Source organism: Alligator sinensis, unplaced genomic scaffold, assembly GCF_000455745.1.
Source record: "Alligator sinensis unplaced genomic scaffold, ASM45574v1 scaffold822_1, whole genome shotgun sequence".
In the NCBI taxonomy this organism is placed as follows: domain Eukaryota; kingdom Metazoa; phylum Chordata; order Crocodylia; family Alligatoridae; genus Alligator; species Alligator sinensis.
This window is the reverse complement of record NW_005842638.1, coordinates 625,045-647,956: the sequence shown is the minus strand read 5'-3', so window position 1 is coordinate 647,956 and position 22,912 is coordinate 625,045. Positions and strand designations below refer to the sequence as shown.

The window sequence follows — 22,912 nt, the reverse complement described above, 5'->3', positions numbered from 1 at the left end:
TTTCCTGCCCATGGCAGGGGGTCGGACTTGATTATCTGCTCAGGTCCTTAACGACCTTACCAACTATGTGCTGGTGGGCATGTGTGACCCAAGGGTGAAGGGGAATGTCTGCAGCAGCAAAACCCTCGATCACTGGATGGAGGTGCAGGTGAACAGTGTCAGGGAGGCAGAAGACAAGAGGCGGGGGGATGTGGAAGAGCAGCCTTAAGATGTTTAGCCAGCATGCCATGGGGTGCCCATGAAGTACAATGGTATATACCCTGGCAAAATATTGTGCTCCTCTACGGTCCAGAAGTTGTCACACTAAACTTCTATACATAACTGTGTGCTGAGACTCACAGATTCATAGATTCATAGATGTTAGGGTCGGAAGGGACCTCAATAGATCATCAAGTCTGACCCCCTGCATAGAGCACCACCTCCCTTGGGAGCCTGTTCCAGACCTTGGCCACTCTAACTGTGAAGAAGTTCTTCCTAATGTCCAATCTAAATCTGCTCTCTGCTAGCTTGTGGCCATTATTTCTTGTAACCCCTGGGGGCGCCTTGGTGAATAAATACTCACCAATTCCCTTCTGTGCCCCCGTGATGAACTTATAGGCAGCCACAAGGTCGCCTCTCAATGTTCTCTTGCGGAGGCTGAAAAGGTCCAGTTTCTCTAGTCTCTCCTCGTAGGGCTTGGCCTGCAAGCCCTTAACCATACACGTGGCCCTTCTCTGGACCCTCTCCAGGTTATCTGCATCCTTCTTGAAGTGTGGCGCCCAGAATTGCATGCAGTACTCCAACTGTGGTCTGACCAGCGCCCGATAGAGGGGAAGTATCACTTCCTTGGATCTATTTGTCATGCATAAGCTGATGCACGATAAAGTGCCATTGGCTTTTTTGATGGCTTCGTTACACTGCCGACTCATGTTCATCTTGGAGTCCACTAGGACTCCAAGATCCCTTTCCGCTTCCGTGCCACCCAGCAGGTCATTCCCTAGGCTGTAGGTGTGCTGGACATTTTTCCTCCCTAGGTGCAGCACTTTGCATTTCTCCTTGTTGAACTGCATTCTGTTGTTTTCTGCCCACTTGTCTAATCTGTCCAGGTCTGCTTGCAGCTGTTCCCTGCCCTCCAGCATGTCCACTTCTCCCCATAGCTTTGTGTCATCCGCAAACTTGGACAGAGTACATTTCACTCCCTCGTCCAAGTCGCTGATGAAGACATTAAAGAGTATCGGTCCAAGAACCGAGCCCTGCGGGACCCCACTGCCCACACCCTTCCAGGTCAAAACTGACCCATCCACCACGAAACAGGCTGCACAACTTACACACAGATGCATTCCCTGTATTTTTGGGCATTAGACCAAGTGATACAAGAAGACAGATCCCAGCCATTACTGGTAATAGATGCAAGAGATGACAAAAATCACCTACTCCATCATTTATTAACTAACCTGAACATATGGAGGCTTAGGAGGCTTAAAAATCATAAACCATTTGTACATGAAACCCACAAGCTCCTGGAAGAGATTGGGGATGCTGAATCAAATCTCTGGGCAGCAACGGAGTGGGCCAACTACCGGGAAAGATCAGACCTGTTTCTACAGCATTTTGTACGAACACCAAAAGAGTCCCACTGGGCACGACCTTGACAGAGAAGCATGGATCAAGCTGAACAGACTGAGATCTGGATACAGATGCTTCAAAATAACACTTCACAAGCTGAACATCTTGGACAGCCCCCTGAGTGAATGCAGTGTCCAACAAACAGCACACCCCTTAATAAAAAGTTGCAATCTTTACAAAAGCCCAAACGGGGCTGATGGAATCTGTGCATTGAGCGATAATATCAGACAGTGATGCATATATGTAGAAGTTGATATCTGACGCCATACAAAAGAAGAAGGGGATGATTCATAGTGTTCAGGAATACAGCTTGATTTTGCCAATCTCCTGTCAGTCAGGAGTTAGGTTTGCAAAGCGAAAAAATGAGAGAATTCTATTGCGGCTTCATTTTATTTATAAACCATTCTCACAGGGATCAGTGTGAGGATTAATGTTAAGGCTTGAATGACCCCTCCCCAAGAAAGACCAGTAGTTGGGAGCTGATGCAGAGAAAATATTTTTGAGACTCTTCTTGAAGTCTTCCGCTTACATTTTGTTTCATTGATGCAAATAGGGTTGGCATCTCCTATCCCAGACTTTCTGTCCGGCATGTCCCCAAGTATCACTCTCACTTGCTTCCTCTGCCTGATCTGCTGCTTTGCTTTTTGCTCTTTACTCTGTCTTCTTGCCCATTCTTCTCTTATTTTCTGCTTCCTGTCCTGTGCTCCCTTCCTGATCTCCTGCTGTGCTTTCTGCATCCTATCGTATCAGTTGCTGTGCTGTCTGTCCCCTCCCTGATCTGCCAGGTGTCACAGAGGCTGACCATGCCACTTGTGGCACTTGAACTCCAGGTTGGCCACCCATCGTATCCTACCCTATGCTTTCTCTAATTGTATGTACTTTGAGTTCATTCCTACATCCTCAATTATACTATTAGGTGTAAAAATTAATTCCTCTGACATGACATATTCGAAAAGAAAATCAGACAGGCAATTCTATTTAGACTTCAAGGATAGTAGGCAGTTTTATTTCCAATGCAGTGTCTAATTTATTTTCTCACCAAGACTAAAAATATTTGTCATATGCTTTGTTATTCAAGCCAGTATGGGAAAGGTACTCAATTATGTACATTCCTGTAGGGAGCACATATTTCAGAAAGAAACAGCATCTGGATTAAAGCACTAATACCAAATGAGATTTAAGGGATGATATGATGGAACAATTATAAATATTTTATACTTTTGCATTTGCAAACTGCAGTTTTCTTTTGATGGAGGAAGCAACTTTTTAAAGTGTAAATGTTTGCCGTTTTAAAAAGTAGCATCTTTACCACATCACTGGAGTATGCAAAAAGCTTAGCAATTGCATTACCCTATCGCTGAAACATAACCACTACACAATAGTTTAAATCAAATACCCTATTACTTTTTCACTTCTGTATGCCCTCCCCCCCAAAAACAAAAACAACCAAAACCCTGCTAAATTTGTGCAAATGAACTTATCTGGTTAATTAAGTGTTTAACGTAGTTGTCAGCATGGATTCCCACTTTATCTTCTGCTCCTTTTTAAGGGAGATTAACCTTTCTGATCCCATCGATTACCTATCAACAGCAGTTCTATTAAGGATTGTTCACTGTATGACACTTATGACCTACCCTTCCCTTCCAAAAATCCCTGAGCTTAATTCTAGGGCAGATGACATCCATAATCGATTACTTAAAAATTCCCAGTAATGGGCATGTGGATATCTACTGCAACTGCAAATATGCAAATCTTGAAAGAACAGAACACTATTTGTTTTCTGCAACCTTTGGATCTTGAATTAAGTTTGATTCCCAAGGTAAGAGTTAAACAAATATTTTAAAAAAGGTTGGCCAAGTTAAATTTGAATGCTATTGATGGTTTCAGTTTAGAAGAGCATGCTTCAGGTTTGACTCCCGCTATGTCTGGCTTTTATCTGACATGTAATCATAAGAAAAACTAGTTTTGGAGAAGAATTGTTACTAGCTTCAATTCAGTGTGACAGTTCCTTTGTCCTAACTCTTTCCAAGGCAAATACACCACCCAAATCCTTTAAGCAGCAACAAAAGATTAAACACAAAATTCAGTTTTCAGATACAAAAAATACACCAATAGTAACACATATCAGTAGTTATTTAGAAATCACATAGAACAAAATTAGATCATTTAGAGTTGGAGGTACTTGAAAGAATACATTGTCCTTAGTCAAAATTCTACACAAAAGGCAAAGATATCGGTATCCCATGCATTTAAAAATCTAATCTATAACTGCTTCAATCAAAAACAGGAACAAGTAAAAGAAATGTAGAGACAGGTAGGTAAAAAACAAAACAGACAACCTAGTAATGACTTGAATGGAAAAATCTTACTGAATACAACCTCACTTCTTGCAAATATCAAATAGAAATCCTGCTGTGGGCTTGATACAATTTCCCTGCTAAAACATTTAAGTGGCACTTAATAGAAATTTTAGCAGTTCAAGTTACTGAGAACCATCTTATTCCACCTGTCCAGATCTTGTGAATCACAGCAAACATGCTGAAATGTATGGCTCCTGGGGAGATCATAGGTGTCAGCCAGCCTATAGGTTTTCAGGATACTCCAGGAAGTCTAAAGCCTTCATCATCCTCACTAGGGAATACATGGCCTTTCCTCACTGATCCCATATCCAAAGGAGGACCATGTGGAAACTTCCTGAAAAAGGATGGGAGGATGGAATGCTTCTTAGGAGCATGGAGCATAGGCCTTAAGACAGCTTTGAGGAAATGGGCAGTTCCTCTGACACCTTCCCAGGTGTAGATGACAGAGCAGGAAGAACATTATTGTCACTAAGGTGACATGATATTCACAATTCATTCAGATACTGAACCTGAAGCATCAGTGGCCTCTTTTTATCTTTAATATCACCCCTCACACTCAAACATGTGTTCCTAGCTTCTTGTGACAAAAAGTCATGAGAACAAACAACTCCCTGGTGAGTGCCTCAGTGCAGTGGCTTGCATGATGGCCTCAGAGCAGGATTAGTGTTACCTTGGGGAGGGAGTGCTGGTCTAACCCTCCATTCTCCAGAGTGGGGACCTGATTGTGCTTGGTGCGTTGAAAGGATCTGCAGACTCTAATAGAGCTTTAGAGTCTGGGAAGTATGGTCCCACCCTCAGTGGGTGAAAGACATTCCTGGGTTGAGGTGCTCTCTGCCATGATATTGCATAGTTATGAGGCATGTTTGAAGTGCTCAAGATCCTCAAATTAGTGACTTAAAGAGGAGGAGACCTCTGTAACATTGATCCTATCCATGTGCTATTTGTGAAGCTCTTTCAGCTGTGCTTTCTATCTGAATGAAAATTCTGCCTGTCATGTAAGTTGTTGCTGTAAAGACAACTGTGAAAGAATACCCTAAAGGTTCTTGGCAATATGCTGCAGGAGGCCATGTCTTCTGAGCTGGTCCTGTGAATACATTACTAGGTGTTCAATGTGCCTGTCCCCCAATGTCAAAGGTTTCTTTGGTAAATTTTCAGATGTCACCAAGGTGACCGGAACCGCAGACTTGAAAATAACTGATGTGGTCAGCCTAGCCCTGCAGGGGAAGTGTGTCCCAGCAGCCAGCTAGCCTGCCCCCTCCTCCTTTCTAGTCTGCCACTCTCGAATCTTACCTACTATGCCTTGATGGAATCAATTAAGTGGGAAGCATCCAGAGCCTTGAAGTAGGGTTTCCTTTGTCCACTTGGCTTCCCTCTTTCACACTCATCCAGGCCCTGAGCCTCCTAGCCATGGCCTGATTTGCTCTAGCTCCTCCCTTCTGCCCTGGGCCCATGCAGTCTGACCTCATCTCTTCAGCAGCAGAAGCCCAACTGGGAATTAGGCTCCACAGTAGGACTCTGGCCCTCCAGGTTCCCCAGCCTAAGAGGGGATAAATCCCCCTGCCCTCTCTCCCTGTCTAAGGCTGGGTACAGACAGTCAAAAAGCCCAAGGCTGAATCAATTCAGTCTTTGCAGGTTAGTCTAAGCTGCATGGATTAAATTGAAGCAGACGTGAACAGACATTTACCTTTGATTCAGGAAATACAGCCACATGCCTGCAGTGGCTCAGGCTAGAAACCACAGGGCACTAAAACACAGCTTTCTGGCTGTGTGTTCCCTTCCTCTTCCTGCTGCCTCTAAGGTCTCTGGGATTTTCAGTCCAGAATTACAGTAGCAGGACTCTGAATGGTATTTTATAACTTCCTCTTCTTCTTGGTGCCTCTGGGATTTGTAGTCCACAGTTGCAGCCAGCAGTAAGTTTGAGTGGGGGAAGAGGTGTTTAACTCCCCTCCTTCACCCCGCACCCCAGCTGGGGCTTGCCTGGTTTAGGGGCAGTGCCCCCACTCTTCTCCCTGCAGACTGGACTGCATCCCCAGCTGGGCTTGCCCTCCCCCACCCCGTTCTCAGCCAGCCCTCACTGCTCCAGCTAGGGAGCTGAGGGGTACAGCCAGCCCTGCTCTCTGGAGCAGGCATCCCAGCCCAGCCCAGGGCTAGATAGTATGCTGGGATGATGCAGGACTGTGATTTAACATGAACCAGGAAGGGGTCTAGGACAGAAGTTTCATAAATCAGTTTGACCCAAATCAGTTACGTCTGATACTACATTCAACAGGTTTATCTTAAACCAATTTCAGCCATTTTGAAACTGGTTTATATGCACTGAGTTTCTGTTCTGCTACAGGTTTAAACCAGTTTCTGATCACTTAAACCAGTTTACGTGTAACTTTTGTCACTAGCCTAAGACTCCTCTCCTTCAAGGGGTGAAAACTTGTTGAGCACTTCAAAGCACCTGCAAAGTGATCTCCACCTCCCCTTACAGTCACTCCTACAAAACAGAAAGGAAAAAAATCCCAACTGAAGATTCTTCCCCTGTTTTGGGGTAGCAGATACTATACTGTCTTTACTCTGGGTTTTGCCCTATGGGCCTGCTGTCTAAAGTACCCAGAAATAAAAAGGGAAAATGGCAACAAAGCACACTCCATTTTCCAGGGGTATTCACAACAGTGTGCATTCAGGCTCTTTCTCCCTCCAGCAGGGACCACCCTGCCTTCTCCATGATCAGGGCTCCACTGCCCCTCCAGACTGAGGGTAATCCTATTTACCCCCTGAGCCCTGTCCCTTCTGGCCAGCCTGTATTAGCCAGTTTGAGCACAGGGGCTGCTTGTTAGTCTCAGCTCTGCCAGCTGCCTTTCCCTGGGCCACAAAAAGCCTTCCCATAAACCTTGCCAGTTCTGCTGGGTTCGTATCCCTGACCCATTAAGAGGGGAGGATTGTTGCACTGGCTAGACTGCAGTAGTGCAGAGAAGAACTTCGGAATTATAGTGGATTATAAAATGAACATGAGCCAAGAGTGTTCTCTTATTACTAAAAAAGCAAACCTAATACTGGGTTGTATTAAAAAGAGCATTGCTTGCAAATCAAGGGAAGTGATTCTCCCTCTATATTTGGCACTAGTGAGGGCTTACCATAAATACTGTGTCCAGTTTTGAGCCCCACACTTCCAGAAATAAGTAGAAAGATTGGAAAGAGTTCAGTCAAGAGAGACAAAAATGATTAGTGACCTGGGAAGTGAAACAGGCTAAAAGAACTAGGATTATTTAATCTGGAGAAGAGAAGACTGAGGGGAGATTTGATAACAGCCTTCAAATGAAGGGCAATTAAAAAGAGGATACAGATGGGCCTTGCTCTACTGAGAGGCCTAATTTTAATGTGCTTGCCAAGTGGTGTTTTCGTTGGTTGCCTCCATTGTTACCTGAATTGTATGTCGTGGAATGTCAATGATGTCACTATTGGGTTCTACTTTACATGGTTTTTTTCAAATCTGTGACATCAGAACATCACCTTCCTATACTGATATGCCAACTAGTCACAGCATGTGACATGGAACTCAGACAGACAATAATTACACAGCAAGGGTGGCAAAAGATTTTTCCCAGGAATGCTGCATTTGATGTAGATGCAGAAGCCAAGGATGGAAAAGTTATCAGAGTTGCTTAGAAACCTAAAGTTGGCCAGATGCCCAGAACAGGAGCTGGTTCCTGTTTCCAAGAGGAAGTCTTTGCTTCTCAGCTTGCTGCTCAAGTACTCCTCTTTATTTACGGTTAGTGTGCATTTGTGAACTCTTTTAGATATTCTCTAACAGAAAGCTGCCTTTGGAGGCATTCATCATGAACAAAAATAGATTTCAAAGAATGTTTCAGCATGTGTTACCCTCTGTCAGCCTCTTTTGTTTCTTGGCATTGAACTCTGCTCCACCTGCAATACCCACCTAAACGCTAGGGCTGTGTGAGGCTTTGGACAGAGCTTCGGATCCGGAGAAGCTTAGGACACTTTGGGGCCTGAAGCAGCATATTTGGGTTGAAGCACTGGCCTCATTAGGCTTCCTGAAGCACTTCAGAGCTTCCGAAGCGCTTTGGAGCTGCCTCGGAGCCACCTTGGAGAACCGGCCAAAATATCTATAACTTTGTTGTTTTTTTGTCCAATTTGGATGAGGTTTTCAGGGTGGTAGACTGCATAGAGCATGAAGCCTGCCAAGTTTCAGGAAGATTGGTGCAGGGGTTTGGGGGGAACTGCACCCCAAATTCTTGAAAGCAAAACTGCTGTCACGTCTGTGTTACAACACAGGGGAGTCAAAACTGCAGGGCTGGTAGCTCTTGCTGAGGCTACAAAGGCTTCCAAGTTTCAAGAAGATCGGTGCAGGGATTTAGGGGTAACTGCCTCTCAAGCTGTGGACAAGCAAAACTCGTGCCATGGGTGACACTGTGTGTGTTAAGATTGAGGCAGAAACCTGGTCCAGAGCTCCAGATTTGATCACTGCCATCTGAAGCAGCCAGATCCGAAGCCGGATTGGATCGCTGCTGACTTGCAAAGGTCTACTAAATGCTGAGGTTTCCAGGATCTCAACTGGCATGAATTAGTGACTCTGCCTGTAAAAAAAAAGATTTCTTTTGTGATTTCTCAGTTGGTCTAATAAAAGGTATCATCTCTGAACTAAGAGGTCTAGATTTTTTCATTTCTTTTTATCTCAGACCAACACAGCTACCAAATACATCCCTGACTCTGCCTGTGACATGGGTCTATGTGAGAAGCTGTAAGCAGGAGCCACTGGGATAAACTTATGTGGCAGGCTCTGTATATTCTTGCAGAGCCTGACATAGACTGGGTTCCTGGGATCCAAGGAGGTAGCAGGACAGGAGAATAGGGGCCAGGAAAAGATTGAAATGGGGGAAAATGAGGAGCACATTTTGAGTCTGCTGGGTCTGTCAGAAGGTACCTGTGCCTAAGTGAAGGGGTCTGCTAATGCTGTTCTGGAGTAGAATAGGAGCCAGGATGGACTCAGGCACCTAAGTGTGATTCTATTCCACCCTGTTCAAGTCTGAAAATCTATTAATGCATCTCTTTTGTAACACACCATCATCCTACACTTAAAACTGAGACACAAAAAAGCACTGGGTGTGAGGGAGGAGAAGGAGGAGGAGGAGGAGGACAATGTCCCACCTACCTCTTGCATTAACTATTTTTATGGACTTGAGGAGAGTGGAACAGAATTGCAGCTAGCCCCTAACACCATTTACACATCTAATAGGTGGAATAGACTCTGGCCCCATATGTCTCCATTACTTGACCCTGAAATAAGTACAGCAGTCCCAGGGAAAGGGCAGCCTAATTTTCTCTTCCATGGATTGAAACTGTTTGTTATTCTTTGAAGAGAAGAAGAGAGCAGTTCTTGCCCTGTACAATTCTGGCACTGCCTTCTGACAAGTGAAGCAACAGAAATTTGATTCTGGTTTGGTAGGTACTGAGCTGTACTACCAGGCTGTAGTCCTCTTTCTCAGTGAGCCTATTGAGAGGTTCTGGTGTGAATCAAAACTGACCTCTTAGGCCACATCCAGATGTGCAGGGGCATGTACTTGCAGTGACAAAAATAGTAGCGGCACAAATTTCTGCCACTACTTTTTGCCGCAGCGCATGCTTTGTGCGTGCTTTGTTGAGGGAAAAATTGTGCCACTTCAGGCAAACTGCCCTTGCCAAACTTCTCCCAGTTGCCGGCGCACTGCAGAAACTGGGGCGCAACTGAAGGAGCGGAGATGCTGGCAGCCCAAGTGTCACCCTGGATGACAAGCCTCTATGTCTGCCAGTGCACTCTCCTGTTGAATGTGCCGTGTAACATTTTTTCCAGCGCTTTTTTTGCTACTGGGATTTCCCAGTAGCAAATTTTGGCTTTGCGCTGCAAATTTGCGGTGCAGGACATGTTTCAACATGCCTGTGGTCAGTTTGTTGCTCCACAAAGAGGTTTATGGTACTACAAACTGCATATCCCTGCTCATCTGGACACAACCTCAGTGTGTATTAGGTAGCCCACTGAAACAATGGGAGTTCTATGTCTGTGTTAAGGGGAGTAGGATTGCTCTCCTGACCCTTGACATGTGGCACTTCAAAGAGATGTTATTGAGTTTGTGGATACCTAGGGATATATTAGGATCTGGCATTTAGTTAGTGTTAATATTCAAACGGACATGTCTGAAGTAATAAAGTATTAAGGGACAGACTGTGACAATGGTAATATGGAAGGCAATGGGGTTCCTTACAAACAACTTTGCTAACCTCAGTGGGATACTTTTGATGTAAAGGCTTCTAATTTTGGATAAATATGTCAGAATGCAACCTTAATTTTATTTGCATCCACTCCAGAATCCATCCTGTTTCTTCTACAATTCTCAATCATCAATGCAGGATAAAAAAAATAAAAATCAAAACATGTCCTCAAACCCACTAAAAAGGCACAAAAAATTACCCACATCAATCTTTGCAGTATTCCATCACTTATTTCTTGAATATGCTAAAACACTACTAGATAGTTTCCTTCAGTTAATCCTATGTAAATGCAGATGACTGATACATCAGTGGAAGAATCTTATCTTAGTTTAGCATAGATTATGTGAGGTATGTGGCATTTCATATCTTTCTTTCCCATATGTCAATTTTTTCTAGCATAGCCATGACAGATATTGTAGCTTCAATTGTTAAAACTCACTATTTTATACACAGTAGGGTGAATTATTGAAAACATGAGCCTTAATTCTAAAATTAAGGTTTCTAAAGTTACTAACATCTGATTTCAACTTGACACTTAGGCCAAGAAAGTTATCCTTTAAGAAAACAAATGCTACTTTGGCCCAAAATACCATAATGTTTCAGCTTCAGCACAGACATCTTAGATTTCTCTGAACAACTCTCCACACTGTAACATACAGTGGCAGGACATGTCCTGTTCAAATGGGCAAGAACAGACTTCCATTTATGATGTAGTCATGAGGATATGGGGACTGCAGATGGAAATACAATGTATTTGGGCTGGGAAAAATGTAAGTGGCTTCCAAAGTAAGTACACTTGGGAAAACTTAGTGGTCCTTATACAAATACCACCTAAGAATTCAATGTTAATGTACAGCAAAAAAAAATGCCTAGGGGCATCTACACACATGCAGTGAGGCTGTTTCAACACGCTGTACTTACAGTGAGTCAGAATAGACTCAGTTAATTGAGTCTGCTGGAGCGTGGTAATTACTATGCTCCAGCAGATTCCAGCATCATATGTATTACTGTCCCGATGCTGAAAAATGGTGGTGGGGGCACTTTAAAGCTCATTTGATGAGCTTCAGTTAAAGTGCCCAGCCACCATTTTTCAGCAAGGGGAAACTGATACACATGATGCTCCAGGTGCTTTAATTAGAGCAGCTCTTGGAGCCACTCCAATTAAAGTGCCCCCACATCCCACTCCCAAAGCATGTCTATAAAAGCCTCATGAGTTTGGAGAGTCTCTGAAGCAAGAAATGCTTTTCTGATCTCAGAAACTACAATGATAGAGCCATAAGCATTTTCGCTTTGCATTTATTTCCTTTTGTTTTAGTAGATCTTCATCTTTTCCTAATGTAGTTGTTTGGGTTTTTTTTGGTTTTTTTTTATCAAAGATCCTTTGGTCTAAGACTGGTTAGAGAATCAGACAGAAAAACTGATTAAGTTCCACATACATCTGGCACCTTTAGTGACAGTAGATGTAATAGATAACCATAAAAAATGCAAGTAACTACCAGCAAGATGCAGTTCTATTCCTCCATGTCATTTTATGTTCCAACAAACAAATGAGTTAAGTTTGGAAGATACAGAGGTCCTCAAAGAATTCTAAGCAGGGATATGGTTACGGAAACTTCCATAGTGGGCAACCTTCTGTTGGAAAAAGTAAGTCATTTGGAACAATTTCTTCCTATGCATTTGGACAGAACCACACAACTTAATCTAGATCCAGGGCTACAGGCACTGGGTATAAAAAGTAACAAAGCTTAGTTAAGTGAACAAAGACACTTTCTAACATGAATATCTGGCATGCAAATGACCCCCTGTGATCAGTTAGAACAAGATCAAATATTTCTTCTGAATTTCTTAGGAGACTGACTGCGTAAATTTTTACTTCCTTTCAGTTCTTGCATCCACTCAGTTGGATTTTATCCAGGTCAATGCATGAACCAAAGCTGGTTTCCATTCAGACTAAACAAAAAGTCAGAAATTGATTATTTCATTTTAATTAGTGATCTATCAGAAGGTTGGAAGCCTCTGTAAAATGATAGTTTCTTGATTATAACACAAACTAGCAGAGCAGCATGAATCAAATGAAATAGAACAGGTGGTTTAAAATTCACGAACAATTAACCACTTCTCTCTACAGTTTTGGTCATTCCAGAACCCATTTGGATGTATTTCCACGCAGTCCTTATTGCCTCTATCATTATTTGGTTCTCTCGGTGCCCAGTTGGAGTAGATAATGACTTGGACATTCCAATACCTGAACCGCCCCTCCATCTGGATGTCATTTATTCCTAGAAACACCTTTTTGGTGTACACAGCAGCAATTTGCTGGACAGCAGAGTTCTCCGCTGAATCCTGAGGGGAAGCTAGCTTACCACCAGCTTGAGAACACATTTGTTTTACACTGATGAAATCACCTTGATAGCCACTGGTCACAAATACCTTTTCACCCACAATTCTGCCATTTGGGAACAGTATCACTAGAAGACAAAAAGAGATCTTAGAGGTAAAGCTCTAGCTATGGATGACTTTATGAAGTCCATATATTTATAGGGCCAGGTGGTGGAACTTAGTATATCTCCATTGACTTCAATGGAGATATAATGGTTTATACCAGTTAATCATCTAAAATATGGAATCCTCAGCAAACTATACTGACCTTTATAGCTACAAATAGATACTACCTTGAAAAGAATATTTTTTTCTGACAGACCCAGGACTTTGGCACCCAGTCCTACTTTCTTAGTGTGATGTACCTTAAACAGCTGATCTTTAGGACCCATTGAGCATGACAGCTTCGAGAACCAAGTACAATTTATGGGGTTTTTTCAGGTTCTGAACTTTGTGTATGTGACTGTCAAAGTGCAAACTCCGTTTTGATTTTAAGGCTGTTCTTGCCTTCCTATGGTTTTCTTACCTCTTTATAAGACTGAAGTTCCAAGGGCTGCTGGCACAGTACTAATAATAGTGGGTCATTAAAGATGGTCATCTCTTCAAATATAAATCATCCTACACAATGAGCTGGCTCCTACTGAGGTAAACTTATTTGTAAGAAGAGTGATTGCCTTGGCAACAAAGTCAACTCACAGGGGCCTTTGATTCACTGACAAAGCCAATCAGAGAGTCATCAGATAGAGAGTTAGGAAGTTTATAAAACACCAAGAGCAGAAAAGGCAGAGAGAAATCCTAGTTTCTTGAACACAGGTGAGCTCCCAGAGAATGAGGAACTAGATTCAGGAACACTGTGTTAGAAAGATTATTGTTTTCCAAAGATATGCAATTTCTTGTGAAGTTTAAGTTAAAAACAAAGGGTGAAGTAAGAAACTGTTTGCCCAGTTTGCTGTCATGTACCCATGTACTTGATTCTGTCACATGCTCCACAAAAAGGCAAGATGAAACTGAAAGGGGTCACATCCTTGGTGGGATTCTGAGAAAGTATCTGTTTAAGCTACAGTAGGAATCAGGGCTGGAGCCTTTGCACAGAGCGCAGGTAAAGCTTCCAGATCTCAGATGGGGTGGGAGCCAGACAAAAACTTTGTCTTTGGAAGTGCACTGAAATATCTCAAGACAGAAGACTACAGAAGTTTAAACCTGTGGCACGCACAGGTGCCACAAGTGGCATGGTCAGCTTTTGAGTGTGGCACATGGTAGACCCAGGAGAGGACAGTCAGTGCAGCAGCAGATAGGGCAGGAAGCAGAAAGCAAAGCAGCAAATTAGGCAGGGAACTAAGGGATCCAAGTGGCACTTGAGGAGAGTACGGGCCTAATTTGTGATGCACCTGTCAAAAAGGTTGGCCCCCCTTGATCTTCACAGTGGCTGGAATGCCTAACAACAAGCTGGTTAAAGAGGTAGTCTGTGCCATATTCTGGCACATTTTAAAGCACATCTTATTTTTCAGGTTTCAAACAGCATAGCCTCTGTGTGCCAGAATGACAACACCAACCCTCCTCTCACTTACATTCTCAAACTTTCCATCTGAAGTGAGATTTTATGTTGTGTATCCCGGCAGGGCTTATAGCAGAAATGCCGAAGCATGGCAAGGAAGAGTTATTCTCAAATTATTTCTATTTAGGAGCAGAAGCACAATATTATCATGCCATTATATGAGTGTGCTTTGGTGAGATTTCCAGGTTTGCAGTATTGATGAGGTAGATATACAGTACTTATCCAAACTGATTTCCTAAACTTGGTAGATTTACCTATTGCTATTCAAGATGGGTTTCTTAGAAGGTATTTTTAATGAATATGATGGCTATACTTTTAGTTAGGAGTCTTAAGGATATTTAGCTAGGGAACAGACATCTTTGAAAGATTACTAAAATTGTAAGCCAGCATGGTCAGGGCAGTATGGAACAGCAAGTGCCTAAAAACTGCAGAGTATATTGCTGTCTCAGTAGCTCTTCAGAAGATAAGATGAAACCTTTAAAACTTTTACAGCCTGTTATTTAGGAGCTTACAGGTAGAGCTGAAATTACACAGACATTCATCAGGACCTTCTCAGTGAAGGTTATGCCTGCAGACATGAGTCTAAATTGAGACTATCACACACATTAGAGTGCTCCAACAGCTATAATTTGCTTTGGATGGCATTTTTGCTGTTAGGACAGGAAAAATGAATGCTACTCAAGACAACACAATATATAAACTTCTGATTCTTCTGTGACAATGCACAAACTATGCATTCATTGGTTAAAATGGGTGGAAACGTACTGGTAAAAATGTTTCCCCTTTGCACCCCCTTTAAATACAAATAGAACATAAGGCTACAATGCATCATTTTTCTTTTCCAAGGAAAATAGTATTACACCCCTTTTTTAATAAGTTACCCCACTTTTTTCACCCTTATGAGACCAGACATAGTTTTCCACTCCAGCTTTGTTATATTGCTCATACATTTTTTTAGAGGATGGATTGTATTTTAATACAGAAACTAGGTAAAGCACCTCATTCCCATTTCTCCTCAGATATATCAGAAAAAGGTTATATTTATGTTTAGCTGACTTTAATATTATGCAGGAACCAGAAATAAGTAAATAAGGAGGAACCCACATTTTGTGACCAGCTAGATTTCCACAAAACAGTGTGCTCCAGGGACCACAGACTCAGAACTTCTGGTTTCATGGTCGTAGCAATTCTAGCTCATACAACTAACACATTTTGGCAGAGGCATGACTTGCAGAGGATTCTAGCGTGTGTAAATAATTATCTTTAGTTCTGGTTTATCCAAAGTTATACTGACTTAACTAAAGATGTATTTTTGTTAGTAAAGATGAACAAAACCACTCTCTGATGGAGGAAAGTAGAACTCAAAAGGCTTAAAGTGATCAGACTTACCTTTTTTGTATTTGGAGAAGCTTCTCTCTAGAGCTCTCAACTGCCTTTCCAAATAAAGCACTTGTCTTTCAAGATGTTTATGAAAAAGATGAATTATTATCATTAGTAAACTAAAGAATCATAGAGTCAATGCACAGTGGACCTGGCAACATTTTGATGTGTATGGACCTACTACATCTGAAACTCATTTCTGCTCTAGGTTTCCTTAATATTATCTAAATGTTGAAAGACTAGTTTTGTTATGTGAAGAATTGCAGAGTATTTGGCTGTGTCTATCTGTACCTTAAAGGAAGTATCAGTACTGTTCACTCCTATTTTTAAGGACCATTCAGGTTTATATCAAATGATGTAGTATGTTCATGCAGTGCTTAGTGAATTATTTCTAAAACTTTTAGACTTTTAGTGGTCAAATTAATTTTACAGTTCTTTTACAACCCACCAGGTGAATGGGATTCACAAAAACTGATTTCCTGATATTGGAGGCAAGAAACTGTCAGAGGTGCCCGGGTGGGGACATTATCCCCCTGCCCCAGCAGCAGGGAGCTTCCAGCTCTCAGTCCCCAATCACAATCATGGAGCAGGCTTGGGACCTTGTTCCCAGCCCCTGCTCTGCAATCATGGAGCTGGGGCTGGGAACAGGCTGGAAGCTTGTTCCCAGTCCCAGCTCCATGAACACAATTGCGATTGTAGAGCAGGGGCTGGGAGCTCCCTGTATGGGAGCAGTTCTCCATCCCGCCTATAGCTGGCTGGGGTCTGTCCTGTATCGGGCAGTCCCCATCCAGCTCCGGGTTGCATGTGCAGACTTCCCCGTGCAGCCTGGGGCTGGCCACGAACTGTCCCAGTCAGGTGCAAGTGTCAGCCACATGCCCTGATTGGGTGATTGAGGCACAGGGCTTGGAAAGAACTGCAGGGGAGAGGCAGGTCCCAGGTCCCTGCCCCGATCCACCGGTGAGGCAGCCAGCTGCTAGCTGCCCCACTGGAAGATCAGGACAGGTGGCTGGGATCTGCCCCTCCCCTGCAGCTCTTTCCATGCCCCATACCCATGCCAGCCTCTGGACTAGCACCCAGGGGGAGTTTGGAGCTTGCCCTGGTGGTGGAAGGGGCCCATTGCAGGGCTGCAGGGAATTGGGTGCACATTTTCTCCCTAATCTCTGCATGTGTAGATGCCTGCTGAAAACCCCTTACTTCACAGTACCTTACACCAGAGTAAATTTGGGCCGGAGTAAATGCATGTGTAAATGCCCCCGGTAAGCTCCATGAGATTGGAGCTGGGGGAGGAAGAAGCTCCCCAGCCTGTTCCTCCCCAGATCTACACTTGGGGAACTGGCTCCATGTCATGGAGCTCAGGCTGGGAGACCCTTATCTCCTAGCTTGAGCCCTGTAGTCATGGGGCTTGGAGATCCTTATCTCCCAGCAGCAGCTCAATGACTGTGGGGCTGCTTCTGGGAGATGTTTATCTCCCAGCCTGAGCCCCGCAGTTGCAGCTCTCCCAGCCCAAACCCCACAACTGTGGGGCTTAGGTTGGGAGATAAGCATCTACCATTAGAGGACCCACAGTTGCAGAGCTGCCGCTGGCAGATAAGGGTCTCCCAGCCCCTGCTCCCTGATCACAATCTAGGAGCAGGGGGCTTGGAGCTCCCTGCTTCTGGGACAGGGGGAAATAGCTTCAGCACAGGCTCCTGTGGTGGAGCCCACCCTGGCAACAGGCAGCTCCCAGGGGCAAGGAGCCATCTTCCACCTCCTGGTGGATGGCTGACCAGGAGCAGATGCCCCACCACCCAAGGCAGTGTCTACATGTGCGCTGCTGCAGAGTAAATTAGTTTACTTTAATATAATAGGCGGCACGTGTAGACATGAAACATTTACTGTGCAGTTAATTAGTCTACTATGCCATAAACGTCTCATGTAGACATGCCAATAGAGTAACTAAGTGTCACTCTACAAGTTGTTTCATGTGAAAAGTCACTTGAGCTTCCTTTGGGTATAGAAAGAAAAGCCTTTGAACATAAAAATACCTTGTTTCACTTACCCAAAAATCTAGCAGATACCTTCATTCCACTTTTGGCTTGTGAACTTGTATCTTCTTTTGGCATAGGAAAACCAAGTTTCCCTTCAGGGTTCTGTAAACTTTTTGTTCCTTGTAAACCTACTAGTAAATTAAAGAACATAGTAATGCATAGAACAAGACAATTTACAGGTGGATTTCTAATTTCTTGCATAAAATAACTGGCATTGGCATCAAGCCAGTTTTCCTGTAAAAATTCTGGAGTGCTTTCCTAACATTAATTAATCTTGCCTTGCTACTGTTTTGCGCATGTTCTAAGTAAAGGAACCAAGGTTGAGAAGACAACCAAAATCACCTGATCTAAAATGGGATCTGGACTTCCTTCTACACAGGACCCTGCTCTAGCAAATGGATAACAAGCTCTCACGTATTTTTACCTACCTGAACACAAGAATGAGAGCCATGAGCCCCTGAGTTTCACAGTTATAATGGAAGCTGCTGCTGATCTTGGAAAAAAGCAGACACTACCATGGGTTGTGTCCCAGTTTCTTCATTTGTAAAATATTAGTCCACTTAAACCATAGGCATGCCTTCAGGACTAATAAATATTTATGAAGCACTATATATAAAAGGTAAGTATTCTAATTAAGATTTTGATGTACATAGGCTTTGGCATTTATTTGTGATACTGTTTCTGAATTCCAAGTGCATAAGAATCCATGAATGTTTTAAAATGGGATATAATTCCACCATATAATAGCATCTAATATTTTTCAATAATGAACATGAGATATGCGTGTTAAATTTTCATTGAAATGACTTGACTAATTTTCACATCATATACTCACTACAGGTAAACAAAAATGCACTGGATCTAATTAAAGTCTCGCATATTAAAGCATCCTGTAATATGGATGAAATGTAGGTGGTAATACAGATTGAGATTCTTGTTTAACCACAACAAAACAGGGAAGTGAGTTTAATAGGAATGCTCCCCTTTGGACTTCTATCCACTAATTGAATGGATCCTCCTTCTAATCTGTAATCCAAGCCTGTCCATATCACTTACCTCTACTTCCTTTTGCTTCCTTCTCAACTGAACTTTTGTTCCCTTTCGGTTCAATGTATGTTGTGCTCCTTGGCAGATCCTGAAAACTTGTGGCTTCTTCCAGTCCTAGCATTTAAGGGAATGAAACACAGAAAACAGAGAGGTGCAGTTTTTAGGGGTTTATTATTATTTTCCTTGACTCAGGATGAGAATAAATCTGAGCTTTACTATTTGCCTGACAATAAACTTGCTATGACTCAGTGGTACACATGTGACTGAGTGATGAACGGAGACATCAGCCATATGAATAATTTGAAGTCTAGCATCTAGAAAATTAAAGTTAAGGAAAATCACACATTTCTGTTAGAAATAGGGTGTTAGAAATATTCAAGTCTCATTTGAATAATCTATTTTTGATGGGATACTTTGACAGTGAGTGACTATGCAATGAAATAAGATTGGTACTTTCTTACTCCCATGGTAGTACTGCCCTAGGGCTGTAGACAATTACAGCTTCTTATAGTTCTTCCAGCTTCTGAGTCCTCACTCCCTGAGAGGGTTCCTGAAAGTCATGAGGGTCCCACATAGACCAGGGGATCCAGTGCTTTCAGACTCCCAGAAAACAATCCTGTGAGTGAGCCACAGTCTTGGAAGCAAGAGATTTCCTGGAGCCAAGGACAGTCAACCTGACAGGAATATGGAAAGGCAGGTGACTTTGGGAGCAGCTGGGTCCCTAGCAGCTCACCATAAATCAAAGCAGGGCTCTATGGGAATCCTTTCTTTGATCTGCTAAATATTAATTGAAGATGGTTTGAAGGAAACATTTTGTTCTCACTGACTTGCCCTTTTGTGATGAACATTTTGATCTATTTTCTTCTTCTTATTGCATATTTAATATATAATTCTACACACTTTTTATACACTTACCTAAGCATGTGTGTGACAGGATGATAGAGAAAGAAAAGTCACTGGAAGTGCTATCATGACTAAATGCATGCAAGACAATGCACATGGGTGGAGGTCATGGGGTTATTTTTAACAGATCGTTTCATTAGTCCCACAACAGAGACAGCAAATGCCAATGAAGTGTTAAGGACACTCTGTGGAAAGAACAAGGAGAAAGAGGTGGACTCCCATTTATCAACTTGAACTAGTCAAGGAAGGAAGATAACTCAAACCATATGCCTTACTGAACCACACAAACCATGCAAAACAAATAGCAAATGTTCAGAGATCAGCCTGAAAATAAAATAAAGAAAAAGCATCTCTTCACACAAACTTCTGTAAACAGTTGCAAAGAATAAGCTAATGTTGTATGTAAAAATTACAGCATATTCAGATAAATTGCAGACAGAAATACTTTGGCTAAATTATTCATGGCAAATAATGTGACCAGTTCTTTTATACAGTGTTGCATAAAAACATTTTATAACTAAACTCCAGAACTTGCAATGAAATACATCATTAATGAATGAATAAGTAATCTTTAAAAATAAACTTATTTCTGGATAAATACTTGTTGGACAGTGAACTGCTACCTTTGATATGTATTGATATATTGGTATATTGATAGCGATATGTTGAGATAGATATATATATATATATATATATATAGGGACAGAGAAAGAGAGAGAGAGAGAGAGCTGTTACTTTTGATATATATTCTGGGATTTATAAAAGGAATTGTGGAGTTCTGTAACATTTGCAAACTACAGAGCAATATTCTACAATATGCCCTGAGGGAAGCCTTGCTAAATAGAATTGACCTGAGCTAAGAGACAGGTAAAAATAAAACATGCCTTTATTTTAGGGAATGATTTGAAATGTTTATGATTATAGATACTCTGAAATCATAAGCATGAGAGCCAAGTTCTTAGCCTCATTTTATTGAGGAAATCTCACTCGGTTCAATCACTCTATAATCATCTGAGTGGTCTTGCTGAACTCAAAATTTCACTGTATAAATTAGTGTTCCCACACCTATGCAAAAGTTTCATAATCTGGTCTCAGCTGTTTATTTGTGATAAACATTTACATTTCCTCTTTTTGACGTTCTAGCCTTCTTTCCTTTCTGTATATTTTGGGTAAAGAAAATGTAGACAATTTTCATAAACATGTTTTCTCTTTTTTTAACAAATGGTGGAACTGGACTCCATTTGGTTTATTTATACATTTGACTGAGGAAAGAGGAAAACTGCATTTCATAGAAGAGTTTTTCAATTGGTAAGAACTTTCAATCTAGTAATGATCTCTACATAAGTTTCTACAAAGTACTAGCTATGTCTGAGACATTCAAGCCTATATTACCAGGTTTCATTTTGATATTTATCACTATTGGCAGGTTAAGCTCAGGCATTAAATAATTTAAAAAACCACAAACCAAACAACTCCTTATAAAGATACAGATTTTGCATACTTTTTCAAGTTTAAAGATCCACTGTACTCACAACCCTTTTGCTAGAAATTGAGCAGAGGTACATAGTTTGCCACGAGCGTCCTTTTAGTAATGAGCAGTTAAAAACAATCAGCAGTGAGATAGATGTGTGAAAACTAAACAGGAGCTTAGGTAATAAGTACTTTTTTACCTGGATGTTTCTTTTCCCCTTTAGGACCTTCCTTCCCATCTCCTGTGAGTGATCTATTCTGAGCAGGTCGACATACACCTAGTGCACATGCATTTGGATCTAGGTTTTTGCCAACCTGAGTTGGATTTGCAACGGCCATAGTCACCAGGAATATTCCCATAACTATAGTGCTCAAAGTTGGAAGCAGCAGCATTGTTCAATTGTCTGACCTGTGAAAGAACACTGACAGAATTACCCTGAGGACCTTTTGTAAATCATTTATTTTGCCTGTTATGATATGCAGAGCATGAGGCTCATGGGCAACACTATATTACATTTACAACAGTTGTTTATTAAGCTCTTGGTTTGTCCTTTATACAACCAACCAAAATATGAAACAAACCAGCTAAACTTAAGTATCCCACTGTCAAATATTTTGCATATGCTCTGTTTCTGGTCCTGCTTTTCGTTCCATGTGGATGAATGCTGCAGTGCTGCCCCACTGAAGCAAACTGTACTCTATTGGGTAAAATTAGGAGGGCCAGGGCTGTCATCTTAAAGATTTACATAAACAATTGTTTTATAGGTCTTTCTCCTGCACCAACCAGCACAGGGGGTGCTGCTGAGCACATTGTACTTTTTCAAATAACAGCATACTACCCTTAGTTGCACTTTGTATATCACTCAAGTGTACTGGGGTGGCCGCTATGAAGCTTCTAACATGCAACTGCCCTTTACCACTGGCTGTACTAAAAGTCAGAATAGTGCCCTTAATATACACCTTACTTTTTAAATCAAGGGTTGATTGTTTGGGAAATGGATTTATCCCACTGCACTTTTTGGGTCACAAGATATAAATAGTCTATGTGTATCTCAGCTTAGAGTTCTCTGGATGTCCTCTCAGTTAGTGTCAGCAAAATGTCAAGTGAAATTTATTGGGTTTGGTGAATTCTAAAGTCACTGCATTAACAGCCAAGTTACAAACTGCATACCTTAGTGTTTGGCACCCAAAAAACTAAGAAATATTACAGAGGTTCTATGTAATGTACATACATTCACTCAAACAAAAGTCTCAACAAATTCAAAAGATTATTAGAACAATTCAAATGATTACTTAAGCACTCTTGAGCGTGAAAAAATCAGCAGCTAAAAATCAACTTCAACAATACAAAATTAATTTAATAAGAAAGAGATTCATGTTAGTGTGTCTTAACAAAAAAGAAAGCTGAAACTATGAAATAATTACTCATTAATTATGTAATACAACATCACCTGTTAAAGTTAAATCTTGTGTAACATGGAGTTAAGCTGGATTCTATATCTCTATAATGTAATATTCCACACGTGTTATATATAATAAAATGTAATGCTTTAAGTAAATTTAAATATGTACTGAATGCAGTTGCACCATTAAAGGACACTGTTAAGGTACTTACTCTGTAATTTTGGATGCTTGTATGGAAGCCTTACCGGGAACAATTTACTGACAGTTTAACCCTCAATTTATACCCTCTTTTAGAAAGAAACAGAAGGTCCTGTTTGTCTTCCTTGCAGGAACAGAACTTCTATTGTGCATTTTAATTAGCTCAAGATTAATTTTACACCACAGACCAGATGATGACACCTCTTTGTCTTGAATTGTTTAAAGTTTTTGAACAGAGTACAATTCAGGGAATGTTTACTAATGGAAATGGAAGGAGGAATTGACCTGGCCTCAGAAATTGCTGCACAAAACATAGGCACCTGCACCCACCC

The 22,912-nt window shown here is 41.8% G+C and overlaps 1 protein-coding gene across 4 annotated transcripts in view; it reads right to left on the bottom strand.

The window, feature by feature from the left end:
• LOC102379960 (pulmonary surfactant-associated protein D-like) overlaps positions 1–21,636 on the bottom strand; it is a 28,147-nt gene extending 6,511 nt beyond the window's left edge. The window contains exons 1-5 of one of the 4 annotated variants that reach the window (XM_025215261.1): positions 21,179–21,636; positions 18,615–18,719; positions 17,570–17,689; positions 15,541–15,605; positions 8,372–8,548 (exon numbers count right to left, since the gene is read on the bottom strand). In XM_025215261.1, coding sequence (XP_025071046.1) covers positions 15,577–15,605; positions 17,570–17,689; positions 18,615–18,719; positions 21,179–21,371 — 447 coding nt within the window. In that variant the 5' untranslated portion in view covers positions 21,372–21,636 and the 3' untranslated portion in view covers positions 8,372–8,548; positions 15,541–15,576. Of the gene's footprint in view, positions 1–8,371; positions 8,549–15,540; positions 17,690–18,614; positions 18,720–21,178 lie in introns of those variants that run through there. The other 3 variants (XM_025215263.1, XM_025215264.1, XM_025215259.1) reach the window with 3 other exon arrangements.
• Positions 21,637–22,912: the final 1,276 nt, after the last annotated feature.